At 37.0% G+C, this 15,350-nt stretch overlaps 1 protein-coding gene across 2 annotated transcripts in view; it reads left to right on the forward strand.

Annotated features, from left to right (window-relative positions):
• Positions 1–15,350, forward strand: part of LOC150105921 (tetraspanin-11-like) — a 106,167-nt gene that overhangs the window by 33,243 nt on the left and 57,574 nt on the right. For both annotated transcript variants that reach the window (XM_090394415.1, XM_090394414.1), the window contains exon 6: positions 7,351–7,455. In XM_090394415.1, coding sequence (XP_090250541.1) covers positions 7,351–7,455 — 105 coding nt within the window. The remainder of the gene's footprint in view (positions 1–7,350; positions 7,456–15,350) is intronic.

The following is a 15,350-nucleotide window of genomic DNA, read 5'->3' on the forward strand; positions in this document are numbered from 1 at the left end:
CTTCTTCGAAAATGCGGCTGGTAAGGCAATAACAGTTAATGGTGCTCGCTATCGCGACATGATAATCCAGTTTTTTGTGCCTAAATTGCAAGATATGGATGTGGACGACATGTGGTTTCAGCAAGACGGTGCCACATGCCATACAGCCTGAGAAATAATTCAATTACTGCATGAGTCATTTCCTGGTCGTGTAATTTCCCGTTTTGGTGATCAGAATTGGCTGCCCAGATCACGTGAATTAACGCCGTTGGACTTTTTTCTTTGGGGTTTTTTGAAGTCTAAGGTTTATGCCAACAAGCCCACGACCACCCACACCTTGAAGGAAGAAATTGAGTGCTGTATCGATGAAATTCAGCCACATTTATGCAAAACAGTCATGGAAAATTTCAACAAAAGAGTGCGTATGTGCCAGCAAAGCCACGGAGGCCATTTACCCGATGTGCTATTCCATGCATAACCCTATACTGTATACTTTATGAATCAATAAGAAATTACAATTTTTAATTAAAAACCTGTGTTTTCTATCAAAATTAATTCTTGCGTGAATTTTGGGACACCCTGTATAAGTACCGTGTTATACAAGGGTTACCTGTATATAACTTGAATTTTATTATTACCTTATCACTAAAAGTGAACTCATTTGAGATCTACCTCAACCAGCAATGTAGCATGTCAATGTTATTTGTGTCCTTGGAATCAAGAATTGGGGGAGCCTTATTCTAAATACCCACTGCCTGGAACTTTACCTGTCATATCTTTTTTTTTATCTACTTGCCTCTCTTCATCAGCACATATACCTTTTTTTTTTTTTTTTTTTTTTTTTTTTTTTTTTTTTTTTTTGTAATGCAGTCTCTAGACATCTTTGTTATCCCTTTTTTAATATCATTCTGGGTAAGCGTCTTCAAATGACTTCCATGCCTTGGCTATCCCCCCCCCCCCTTCTGTTTTTATCAGGTTTTACAATTCCTGCTTCTACATGCATAACTTGCATTCCATCACTATGAAATTATAGTTATTAATCAGTCTTGTGTCTGAATATAGATTCTGAAGGCCTGAACTGAATATCAATCAATACATGTAGATCCCAAGGGGATATTCCCAATGAGGTAGTAGATTTTTTGGTTGGTTTAATTTTGTAGATGAAACTTGATAGATGAAGGCTATAGGGATAGAATGTATCATCTCATCTGTTCATTGAACATCCACAGATGCTGTATGTGGTAACTTGGCTTAGTGATTTGCCACACCAGTCCTTGCCACGTAGTCCTGTTGTATGCTTTTCTGGAGGCTTCAACTCTCTGAATATCAGTCAACTCCACACACACTGTTATATCGTGTTTGTTTATATCTAACTAAATAAATCCTATCAACTGTGCCATTTGTTATAACTTCTTATTATTATTTATTTTTATCTTTAATTCTTATTTAATTTAATCTTTCATTCTCATATATCTTTCCCTTTTAAACTTTATTCTATACTTATTTCATTTCTTTTACTTAAATCTCTCCCCTTTTTAAACAAGCAGTTCTTTGGCCTCTCTATAGTTTAACCACATGTAGGTTACTTAATGTTTAGGGCTTTGTCCTTGTATGGGACGTGACCATTAACATATCTTCTGAGACTGTCCACCCAATAAGCATTGACAAATTTATATTTTAACTGCGCCAGCCAATACCGAGGATAGATGAGACTCTTATCCAGAATGGCTCTCTCAGAATGATACACAATAATTAAACTATAATAAAATCTAATCTCTGTTCACTAAATTCTTACATGCAGTCGTGGTCCGCTTTGTTTAATCATACACGTGGGTTCTTCCCGCTAAGTTCGATAGTAATTTTATGAGTGGCTGTTTGAATTCGTATACTAAATCAGATCAGGCAGGTATTAAGAAACATATTTATTAATAAAAGAAATGATGCAAGTAAGCATTACTACTAAGTAATCTGAATCATTCTCAAGTAATATCTTTGGTTCAATACTACTAAACAAAATGCAAACAAACTTGCTTGGACCACCTCTATATGCAACTTAACATTATCTCATTAACACTTATCACACTTTCTACACTCGCTAATTCATACAGAATAAACATGGTCTTTCTAGGTAGACAGTTCTCAAACAAAATGGGCCTATCCCAAGTTGTAGACAGTATCTTAAAGTTCCATGAAATAAGTCCACTACACAAAATTGTTCTCTAGAAAGCACACAATTCCTCAACTGAAAAATATATCACAAGAGTCTAAGTTACCGTCCCTGGAATGACACTCGATGCTTTCTTCTGCCTTGTCTAGAACATCGAGGCTTCTTCTCAGTCTGCTATCCGTCTGGTCACCTACTACAAACTGTACGGCCGCATTCTCCGTGGGAAGGACGATATGGCTCAGGAGCTTAGCCGGAATGCATGGCATCTCTTTTGGTTCTTCCATCGCACAACACAGCTATCCTAGTCCAAGGAAATAGCTAGCCCTACTTGGTACGCTACGATAAATGCCTCATACCTCCCACGACCACCTGGAACTTCTCCGTAGGTGCGGACTGGACCAACGTCCGAGCGATCAGGAAACCGGAACCAAAAAGCCTCGAGTGGGGGTTGCTTGATCCTTTTGTTTTCTTTCTCTTCTCGGCTATAGTGATGCCCACCAACGCAGTCACGTGGGTTTACGTCACGGCATCCAGCTCCCTCTATTACATCGCACGTGTGCTTGTGTTTTTCTTGGAAAGTGCATGGATTCTGGCTTACAGGTTTTTTGCTACCTTATAACACATGAAATGGGGTTCTTAAATAAATTTAACACTTTAATTAATTTCTTTATCTGACCCTTATGTATAACAGGTTAGGTCTTACAATTTTCTTTCATTTGTTATACAATTTCTTACTCCTAATTTAGTGTTATATACAAAAATTTATCTTTCCAGCATATAGCCAACACACCACATTCTCTGCCTATATTTAATAAAGTTCCTGAATAATTCATGTTAAATCTTCTTTCTTAGTTTATTCAGGACACAACAACACACACATCATCCATCCATCCATCTCATTGACAGTCTGCTCCTTCCTCTTTTTCCAGGAACTTTACCTTCTGTTACTGTTCTGAGAAGTCTTCCTTCCAGCCTTTTCAATGTATCCAAAATATTTTAACTTAAAATTCTACTGATTTTTTTCTAATATCCATTTATTTGTATGCCTTTCAGTATATGATATCATAGAATGTATGGAGCCTTTTCATTTTTAGGTTAGTCAGAGATTAAGGCTGATATCAGTCACTAATTTGCTATCTGTACTCCTTATTCAAAGCCAATTTGCCATTTGGTATTTTATCAAATGCATTTGTAAAATCCAGAAAAATGCATCTCCTCTGTCTGGTGTACTTGACACCTGATTATAAAATGTATCAATCGTCAACCATAAATAAATTTAGTTGCCATTTTGAAGTTGGCAAATGCTGAAAGCATACTAATATCTCATTTGCTCTCTCACCAACCAATTTGCTTAATATAGCAATCACGTCAAGTTTATTTAACCTTTTAGTCTCCTATCTTGCATTGTTATTCAGTGCCTCCTCCCCTCAAACAGGAAATGCTGTCAAATTCATTATACATTTCCCCTAATATGAGCATCATCACGAACCATGGGCTCACTGCCCGTTGGTGTCTGATGCCTCCTTCACTATCTCTTTCACCTTTCTTTGTCCAGTTCACAGTGTCGCAGTTTCTGTACACCCATTCCACACTAGTTCTTTATATCATCTATCCATTCTCTGTATGGTTTACCTCTTCTGTTTAAACCATCCAAAATATCAAATATAAATGTCTTTATCTTCCGGTTCTCACTCATTCTACAAATGTGTCCAAATAATTGCATCTTCTGTTTTATAATCTTCTGCATTAGATTTTCTTTTGGTTGTATCTTCCTGTAGTGCTCTTCATTTGTGATTCTACCCATCCTATTCTTAGAATCTTCCTGTAACAATTTCTTTCAAATGCCAAAATTCTTTTTCTTGATTCCTTATTTATTACCCATGTTTCAGAGCCATACAGTACACCACTACAGATGCATGTTTCCAGTACTTTTAGTTTTGTTTACAGGCTGATCACTTTACTTTTCCAGATGTTATCCATGGTTTTCAGATTTGTTCTTCCCTTTGCAATCCTGATCTTTATTTCCTTTTTACAGTCCAAATCATATGTCATTTTACTTCCCGAATATGTGAATTGTTCTACATTTTCTATATCAATTCCATCCACTTGTATCTTTTGTTTCATGTTCTTCACACCAAATACCATTCTTTTTGTTTTTTCCAAGTTCATAACAAGTCCAAATCTCTTCCCTCTCAAATCCCTCCAAATCTTGTCCCTCTCAATACACACCAAAAATACTATAAAAAAATCAAAATGACATATAGGGTAAGGTTCAAAGTGTTGCCTGGCAGATAACCCCTCCTAGCTATGCCACTGGGTAGTAATAGTTAATCAAGGCAACATATAGTTTATAGGATTATTTTAAATGTAAGAATGACTGCGGAAGGAGTTCTTATCCCAAAATATTGAATTTTGGGATAAGATTACAAACTCACTACTACATTCAACTATCATCCAGGAAATTGAAGCTAGGGATTTGGATATGTTTGATAGGGAATTGGAGTTCAGAGGAGGTTGTAAAAGCTGCCAAGTTAGCTTATAAGATTATTTGGTTATTGAAGAACATATTCTAACAAGCAGAGAGAAAAAGAGAACGAGAGAGAGAAGGACATTTTATTCAAACTCCTGTTTAGGCTTTGATATGGCTATATTAAGGCCTTGTTTCAGTAATCTGGTTGCCTTTTTTCATTTTTGTGGAATTCTGCAAATATATCTGTAGAGTACCATGTAAGTTGATATTTAAGTTTCAGTGTATTGGAATCCTTGATCGGAAATTAGCTTTTTGATGGGTATCAGAGAATTGTGTATGGAAAAGCAGCATTTGTGCACCCAGGGAGGGGGCCAAGGGGGGTCCCCCCAAAAAAAAGAAAAAGGAAAAAACACTAGAAAAATTTCCAAAAATCTTTTCCTAATTAAAATTCATTTTTTTAAAATTTATGTTGTGTCGTGTCTTCTATTTCTATGCTACTTATGAATTAGCTGTGACATAAGGTGGGAATATTCTATAGCTATCGAGAATCCTGGCCGCTGTGAATGCAAGGTGAACTAAGTAGTGCTTGGGTGCTACTTCGTCTGCCCAAGCCGAGCCAGAAGAGATCATGGGTATCATGTATTGCCGATCACTGCAGGTTCTCAGTCATAGCTCGTATGCAATGCGTAGTGTGTATTCTCAAATTGTCTACTCAACTCCCCCCCTCCCCAAGATTAAATCTTGAGTGCTCAGCCCCCTCCAAGATTAAATCCTGTGCGCCACTGAGAAGCAATATCAGAGAGAAGGAAGGTTACAGGCAAGAGTTCCACCAGGTTAAAGTACTGCGATCATTACTATTCAGCCTTTGTCAGTTGTATTGTTACTGGATTTTAAGATTATCAAGCTTGGGAGGGTTTTTAGAAATAATAGAATTGATGTCTTTTCTGAAGGATTTAAATAATCTAGAAAGGTAACTATTAATATTTAACTTCTTCCTTTCTATCTAATGGTTATAAGAATTGCTTCATTAAAAGAACTTTGATTAGTTTTAATGTCTTCCTCTTTAAACACAGAAGAAATAACACGCATTACTATCCCTTATGTACAAGGCATCAGTGAACGTATAGCAAAAGTTTTAAAACAACTGAATATTTTTGTTGCCTTTCGACCGTTTAGAAAAATCTTCACCTTTCTCACTTCTCCTAAGGACAAGCTTCCACATCTTGATCATAAAGGTGTCTACCAGATTCCGTGCTCTTGTGAATTATCTTATTTCAGACAAACGGGAAGATCTGCCTCTATTCGGCTAGAAGAACACCAATCTTATATTGAATACTTTAAATCTGAAAAGTCTGGACTTGCAGAACATGCCATCTTCACTAGACACAGAGTTCATTGGAGAAAGACAAGAGTTCTTCACAAAAGTCAGTTTCTCATGGAACGCCTTTATAAAGAAACACGTGAAACTCTACTTCATTCTCCTCACTTAAACAGATCCGACGGCTTACGTCTATCCCCTTTATGGGAGATAGTACTTCACAAATCAGCTAATCTTTCCTAACTTTTTATTATATTGATTTTTTTTATAATTTTTTATTTATTTTTATTTTTTATTTTTAGGAAAGATATTGACCTTTTTAGTTATCTTACACCAGCTACTTAGGTGGTGCTTTTTGGAATTGTCAGCTATTGTTTAATTTGAGCTTAATGTACTGAAGATGCCTGTGACACACAGGCGAAAATTATACTATTAAATAATCTTTGTACGCGAGTTTTTTCTGTTATTAATTTTGTATCGATATGTCTACTCACGGTATACTTCTTTTAAAACTTATTGGTGGAACTGTACTCCAGGAGATTGATGAGGCCAGGAACTTGGGAGTGTTGGTGGATAGGGAGATGAAGTTTAGGGGTGGCACATTGCAAAAGTGACTAAATCAGCTCATCAAATCACTTGGTTGCTGAAGAGTACTTTGACAAGCAGAGATAAGCAAGTTATTGTTTCTCTGTACCGAGCCTTGATAAGACCTCATCTTGACTACTGTGCCCAGATTTGGTCACCTAGGTTTCTTCTTGATGGGGAGGAGGTTGAGAGGATTCAGAGGCGAGTGACCAAGATGATAGCAGGTCTATGGAATGAACCTTATGAGAACTGGTTGAAGATTTGTGGGTTGCAGAAATTGGTTGATAGGTGGAAAAGAAGAGATATGATAGAGACATTCAAATTGCTGAAGGGTTTCTATAGGATTAATTCAGAAGATATTTTTGAGAACAGGACTGGTGGTGGGAGGACTAGGGGACATCTATGGAAGCTGGACAAGAGTGTGGTTAGTAAGGGTGTTAGAGCTGGGTTCTTTACTTTTAGAGTGGTAAATGAGTGGAATAAGCTGCCAGAGTCTGTTGTGGGTGCTATGACAGTGAATGAGTTCAAGGCTAGGTACGATAGATACTGTGAGAATGTCAAATAATTGTGTGGACATGATGTTTAGGGCCTCCCTCGATGAGTCTAAAGACTCCTTGGAGTTGCCTGTAGTAATAATAATAATAATAATTATGCAAATATCTCCCAGCCTGGAAGACCAGGGTATCTACTTAGTTTTACTGTTATTATATCATTGTTATTTGTGTAAATAATACTTATTCATTATATTCATGTTGTATTTTCACACCTTATACTTACAGTATTACAAGGTAATTATATATATAAAGTAATTTTTTTTTTTTTTTTTTTTAGGTAGGAAGTGAAACATCTAAAGCAATGCTTTCAGCTTTAGAAAACTTTGATAACAATAATAATGCAAACAAAAATACTGAAGCATGGAACAATGTTCAAACTTTGGTAAGTATTAAGTATCTCATAAAAATTAGAATATTAAAAATATATTAATAATAAAATGAGAAAGCCTTAATCCTCACCTTTTAGAATTGGATCAGATTTTCCTTTATTATTAAGGTCCATCGGTAGCTCAGTTGGCAGAGCGGTTATCCATAGGTCATGGTTTAAATCTGCCTTGATAGATGTTTTTGAGCCTTGGTAGCATAGTGCCAGTGGTGTGCACTTGCCAAGAGTAAAGACTTCGGTTTGAATCTGCTGAGAATTTCTTTCCCAGTTTTACTGGCCTGGTTGGCAGTGGTTAGTATATCTGCTCTCCAGCCAAAAGGCTGTGTGTTTGAATCCCACTGTGGACATGAATGTTTGTGATTGCCTGTGAAAACACTAGTGGTGGTGGTTGGTATTGTTGCGGTTCATTGTAGTTGGTGGAGACGGAGTTGTGGAGCAGGTGCCATCCCTCAGTGAGTCTTTGGACTCCCTGGAATCACGTAATAATAATTTATTGGCCAGTCTTGTTAGCTGAGCGGATAGCATACCTGCCCTCCAAAAGGTTGTGGGTTCGAGTTCCACCTTGGGCGAGGAAATTCAAAAAGCCTGTTTTGGATGAGCTCTTGTATAGCTGAATGAATTTAGAATGCTTATCTTTTTCTTAAAATTATTATATAACCACTTACAGAGAGAAAGTGTGTGAGGCCCTTGATCCAAGTTACTTATCCTTCTATATCAGTCCTTGCACTTGACATTTGACAGTCTGATATATCCTGTTGATTATTACTTAATTCTTGCCCTTTTTTCTCATTTCCTTGGGACTGGAGACTAGAGCTAAGGAAAGCACTCCAGATACAATCAGATGAAGGCCTTGAATTGGCAACTTTTTTTTTTGTGCTTGAGGAATGATGTTCAGCATATCTCATCATACTTTTGTGGTGCTTAATAACACATTAAGTAACACCTACAAAATACCCTGATTGGGCTTTCTGTGGTTGGAATGAATGGATCTCATATATTAATTGTCCAACAAAGTAAATGATGTTACTGAAGAATTGCTGAAGATTATTACTTTTCTGTATAAAAACCCACAAGATTTCATTTTCATTTTTAGAAAATAAAGCACATCACTACCAGTACAGAATACCAATTTTAGTCAGTTTATGGTAATTCCTCCCTTTTACAAATTCCCTTCTTTTTATTGTATATCTAATATGGATAGACACCTGGGAATTTTCTCTAGAGACAAAACATGAAACGTTAAGCTACTCCAGACCTTCCAGTAAATGGGTTGTGGCATTCAAACCACATTCCAACTTTCAGAGATGTGTTTTACAGTAGGTTTGAACTTGCATTCTGTTAGTTGATGAGCTGAAACAATATCATGTTTCTCTTCTCCTATATTATTCAGTCTTGTTTTTTTTTTTTTTTCACGGTTACTTTTAGTTATAGAATGGTCCAACTGAAAGGTTTCATTATTCTCCTTTCTGCTTGCCAATTTCTATTTGAGCAAACAGTGCTCAAATAGGCTGTTGTACGCATCCACATACACGACTCCCATCAATTCAGACTCATATCACTGTTCCTCTCAGAGTTTGGAGCAGTCAACACTCTTGTGAAATCCTACATGTTGATGGGTTGGAAAATCTGTGATAAATCAATACTATGTGTCAGACAAAAGCTATATCATCTTCTCTGTTACAAAACTTCCACAAGCTTTCCTACTGAATCCAAAGGGATAATTGTTGTCACTTGTATGACAGGTTTCTTGAAAAAAAAATCAGTAAAGTAACAAAAGCAATAACTGAAAAGTAGTTTGACTTATCCACCAAAATCTTTAGCTGATTATTTCCTCTAAGGATTTCTTCTCTATCTTGTCACATCGTGGATGATCTTCATGATCACTTTGTTGTGACTTCCTTAAAAAGGATAATATGGACATGTTACTTGTCGCATCATTTTGGCTTGAAAGAAGCTTCATAAAATTAGCATTAACTAAGTAGACATGAAAGCAGAGACTGAAATCCTCCAGAATTTCAATTGCTTATCTCTTTACCCCCCCCCCCCCCCAAACACCACCACCACCACAGTAGCAAAATTAGAATATCAAAGGTATCTTTTAGAATAGTCACATCAGTTAGTGTAAGAGTAAAGCTAGCAATGTAAGAGTAAAGCTAGCAATATATCTATCTGTTTGATAGATATATTGCTAGCTTTACTCTTACATTGCTAGTAAAGCTAGCTTGGTCAGAGTAATGCTAGCTTTACTCTGACCAAGCTAGCTTTACTAGCTTGGTCAGAAGCCTATAAACATGCTTCTGACCAAGTGTACCTATTGGCAAGCAAAACTAATTGTGCTGTTATATGTGTTTTAGTTTTTAAATATAGGTTCTCTTTATGCTTTATTATATCAGCATTCTTAAGAATATTAGATTTATTTGTATGCATTATTTAGTAGCTGAATTAAAGCAAATACTGCAAACAACAAGTAAGCTGGAATTAGGTGGTGTAAACTCTGGAAGAAGTTACTGAAGATGATCTGGATATCAGATTAGATGAAGGCAGATCATAAAAATGTTTAAATTTTAAGTGAATAACTTGGACAACATATTACCCCAAGTAATCTTCCAAATTGATAGATTCAGTAAGACATTTAGAAGAGGCTGTGTTCCTTTCTGAGAGAAGGGGATACATAACTGTGAAATTTGTAATTTTATGATAAAAAGGTTAGGAAACAATTTAAGTTGGATTAATTAAGCTTCACATTGTGAGGATATGAGTTCTTTTAATACAAGGAGATTGGCTTGTTAGAGTAGAAATGTGAGAAAAGTAGTGATATTATGGGCTAAAGAGATGGGGAAAAGCATGGTATTATTAATAACTTTAACATGAGAGATTGACTGGAAGAATGCAATGGCCTGGGTAGCAAATTTTCTGAATAACTTCTGATAATTATCTCAAGTAACATGTTAGTGAATGTAATACTAGTGGAGGAATCTGTTGTTATATCAGAACAACACTAGCGATGAACCATATTGTAGTGAAGCCTCCATCCATCCTTTCCCTAACTATCATTTTCCCAGATACATCATCCATATTCTTCAGTCCCTGAATAAATCATGCATAAAATTCTCACCCCTTTTGGTTTCTGTTATTCCTTGAATGATTGTTTTATGGTGTGACCTATTTGAAACCTTGCTCCTGGCCTACAGTTTTCCCTCAGTGATAATTTCTGCAAAAATATAGCAATCTTACACATGCTTTTAGAATTTAAAATGAATGCTTTGAGATAATATTGAAAGACACGTTATGTTTGTATATAGAACATACATGGACTCATCACAGGACCAATCTCTCTTTCATGCAAAAGGATCATCAAATCATGGCTTAAACTTATTTACACTTTTCACATTAACCATACTCTCCATGCAAAGAACCTACTTCTAACTCTCTTGTTCACACCCTACTTTATTCAGCTTCTAGAGATGGCCTCGTGTTCTACCGTTGTCTCCCTCTACTCTATGAAAAATCTCTTCCACATTAATCTAGTAACAATCCCTCACCAACTTGGTGTCTCAATCATATTTCATCTTCTATTCAGAAAACTCTGCATTCCTTCAATCTCTCCTCCTATCTGACATTCCACTGTACACAGATTTGATTGCTGGTTTTTAAGAGGATGTATTGGAGAAGATCCAGACCTAATACTTAGGAAACCTTTCCTGGACCCTCTACAATACATCCTCATCTCCTTAAAAACCAGGTGATCAGATCTATGCAGTATTTAATCCATATTTGGCCTGGTTAAAGCCTTATACAAAGGAATCATAACTTCTATGCTTCTGATGTCACTGTCCATTGTGATGTTCTTACAACTTTGGCCTAAACTCCAAGTCTCTGTCCACCATAACTGCCAGATCTCTCATTTCCTTCACCTTCTTCATTATTTTTCCATTAATTGTATACTTTGCATCCTGACCTTGCCTACCAAATTTCAAGACCATGCACTTTGCAACATTAAACTGGAAGCTCAACTTATTTGCCCATTCAAATAGTCTATTGAGATCCTTCTGCAATTCCAAAACATCTTGGTTAAGTTTTTGGAGAAGCAGGTGAGAACTAGGATCCAGAATTGAGTTGACAACAATGATATTATCTTTGATGGACATCATGGATTTCCTAACGGGAGGTCATGTTTTAGCAATATGCTTACTTATTACAATAAGGTGATGGCTTCCTTGGACAGAAGAGAGGGATACACAGTAGTATACTTAGATTTTGCAAAGGCTTTTGATAGATTATTGCATGATAAGTTGATAGTCAAACTAGAACAGATGGGATTGGATATTAGATTAGTGCAGTGGATCGGTAGACTGGCTATCTGATAGGTATCAGCAAGTTGTCTATGGGGGAGGGGGAGAGCAATATCCTGGAAGAGGAAAGTCACTAGTGGTGTGCCTCAGGATTCTGTTTTAGGGCCATTTCTGTTTAACCTGTATGTTAATGATATTCGTGCAGATTTGGATGGGGATATTCAGTTGTTTGCAGATGATGCAAAGTTAGGACAAACTGAAGAGTACAGATGTTGTTGTGGCCTTACAAGAAGACTTGAATAGATTGAACTTTCATCTCCATTCACTCAATGTTGCAAAATGTAAGGTTTTAAAATTTAGAAAACAAAAATGGGATGTAGAATTTACGCTTGGTGGGGATATATTGTTGGAGGTGGAGGAAATAAGAGATCTTGGGGGTGATAGTGGATAAGGATCTGAAATTTAGGGGACACATAGCCAAAATTACGAGGACAACAACACAAAGAATTCTGGGAATGATGTGGAGGACACTGACTTGTAAGTCAGTGTCCTCCACATCATCTGCATAAGTAAGAAAAAGTAAGGAGATTCTTGTTCCGTTATATAAAGCTCTGATTAGAGCTGGACCACACATGGACTACTGTGCACACATTTGGTCACAAGGTTTTCAAAAGGATGAAGAAATGTTAGTAAGAGTCCAAAGGCGACTGACTAAGGTAGCTTCTGATCTCTGGAATGTTGAATATGAGGAAAGGTTGAGAAGATGCAATTTACAGAGTCTAGTAGATAGGAGGAAGAGGAATGATATGACAGACATACAAGTTAGTAAGGGATTGTTAGGATCAATGTTGGAGAGGTTTTACAAAAAAACAGTGGGTGATCAGGGGAGAATCAGAGGTCATCCTTGAAGTTGTATGAGGAGGGTGTGAGCAGGGGAGTGAGAAGCAGGCTTATTTTTTTTTTTTTTTACGCGCAGAGTTGTGAATGATTGGAATGCCTTGCCTGAGAGGGTGATGCCTGCAGAGAATTTGAGTGTGTTTAAGGCAGGGTATGATGAGTTGTGTGTATGACAAAAGGACCTCCTAGATGAGTCTTTGATTCCGTGGGGTCTTGGGATAATAATAATAATAATCTACTTGTCATAGTTTTTCCCAACTTTGCAACATTGGCAAACTGCTGCTTATCTCCATATGAGACAGCCCCAATGTTATTAACATACAACTTAACAATAATGGTGCCTAAGTGACCTTCCTCCTTTGGAAAAACCTGCTGATACCTATGTGATGGGCAATCAGCTATCTATCTCACTACTCTGTTATCTATAATTTTCAATTTAGCCACTAGTCTGATAGCAGTCTATCAAAGGCCTTTGAAAAATCCAAGCGTACCACTGTATATGCATCTCCCTTTATCATGTGAATTTGTTACCTTGTTGTAATATGTAAGCAGATTGCTAAAGGATGACCTTTCCCTAACAAATCCATGCTGACCATCATAGATAATACTGCTATTGACCCATTTCTGAAACATAGTGCTACCAACTTCTCTAAAACTTAACAAATCCAGCACATTTTAGCATAAATTTGTAGCCCCTGTTTTGTGATGTTGAACAATTTTTCCCATTTCCATTCCTTTGGGACTAGTCATGTTTCAAGATGTGTTAAACAGGTGTGCTAAAGTTGCTCTTAATTCCTGAGAGCATTCCTTCAAGACTTGCTGTTATATATTGTCAAGTTCTACTGCCTTATTAACATCAAATTGACCTAATTTTTCATATATCTCCTATTCAATCACCATCAGTCCCTCCCACACTATACCCTCTACATTCCAGATTTTTATGATTGCTGTTTTCATGAAGATCACATACACTGATAAACTGCTTGTTGAGGACTTCTGCTATATCCTCTGCATTGGTTACCAATCTGCCAGTGTCATCAACCAGCATCATTCTCTCATAATCATTTTTTCTTCTACTTGACATATATTGAAAGAACACTCAAAGATTTTTCTTAGTTTGCTTGGCTAATTTCTTCTCAAAATACACTTCTGATGTCTTGACCATCCAAGTCATCTTCCTTTCCTGTTCTTTGTATTCTTCATGCAACTGATTATTACCAACATTCATCTTGTGTTGCCTCCACGGTTTCTTCTTCCAAATTTCATAATTACTGGTCTTGTAGTTCAACGTATATCCCCTTCAGTCAGAAGTTCTTTTATGACTGGTTGCAGCCTAGGTGATCATTTCATGGTCACTCTCACCAACTGGGCAAGAGAATAAACATTCTGTTCACAATTCTATTCACAGGCTGACATTCTGACACAAACATTCTATTCATTGGCTGAGTGAATGTGGACTGCAGAGTTTGGTAAATAGAAGAAGGAGAGGTGATATGATTGGGACTTTTAAACTGTTGAGAGGTGGTTACAGGGTTGACACTGGGGACTTTTTCCGCTTGGTCGAACAGCAGGAAGGAGTGATGACAAGAGGCAATCCTGGAAGTTATGAAAGGAAGCTGTGAGCAAGAGGGTGAGAGTGGTTTCTTTGCATGGAGGGTGTTTTAACCATGGAATGCATTGCCTGATAGAGTGGGAGCGAGAACGGTCGATGAGTTCAAGGAGTGGTATGATAGATTTTGTGTTTCATACGAGGGACCTCCCGCGATAAGTCTTTTAACTCCATGAGGCCTGAATAATAATAATAATAATAATACCATCCTCTGATATAACCAGACCAAAGACTTTTTGCCTTCTTGTGTCTGCATTTATATATTGTCTAAGATTGTGGTCCCTTAAGAAATTTTCCTTATTCTCTGATGCTATCTCTTTATTCCAATTAGTATTGCTGTGTTTGATATCATCTGTAATGATCACCCTTCACTTGCTCACTATGCCAAGTTGCCTATACTTTTTTTTTGTTGTTGTTGTTGTCTCCACCCTCCATGTTCTATTGCCTGTAGCAGTACCAAATATTTCATTCTATCGACCTTCACCGCATGCCAGCCTGGTTGGCCAAGTGGTTAGCGTATTCGCTCTCAATGAATCCTTTGGACTCCCTGGAGGTGTCACTTAATGATAATATAAAAGAATAAGTATTGAATGCAGGTGAATTTGAACTGATGCAGAAGAGGTTGTTCAACTAATGAACTGTCTCTTCACTGGATGAAGAAACTCAGGCGTATGAGGCAGAGGTACCATATCCTTTTTGAAACTCAAATTATGTAGCCTGTTCAGATGAACATTCTTTTAGCATCTGTGCTGATATCCCATAAGCCCTTATAAATGAATTCTTATTCAGCACAAACTGAATACGAATTCAGCTATAGGATGTACACGCGACAGTCACTCGCTGTCTCGTATACATGCTGTGTTGTGCTCTGATGCTGATTTGAAATTCAGCAAAATATTGATGTTGTTAATACTGTTAAAAATAAGTCATGAATAACCTTTTAACACCTAAGTTTATCTGTTAGACCAATGTATATTTTGAGTCAGCAGTTAAAATTGGAGATACAGGAAGATGGGTAGAGGTTAAATGAGCTGTCAGACAAGGGTGCTCATTATCTGCACTCTTGGATTGCATTATTATTATACAGGTATCTC

Source organism: Typopeltis vanoorti, chromosome 6 (genome assembly GCF_054136105.1).
Source record: "Typopeltis vanoorti isolate ZY-2024b chromosome 6, IOZ_Tvanoo_1.0, whole genome shotgun sequence".
Taxonomy (NCBI): Eukaryota; Metazoa; Arthropoda; class Arachnida; order Uropygi; family Thelyphonidae; genus Typopeltis; species Typopeltis vanoorti.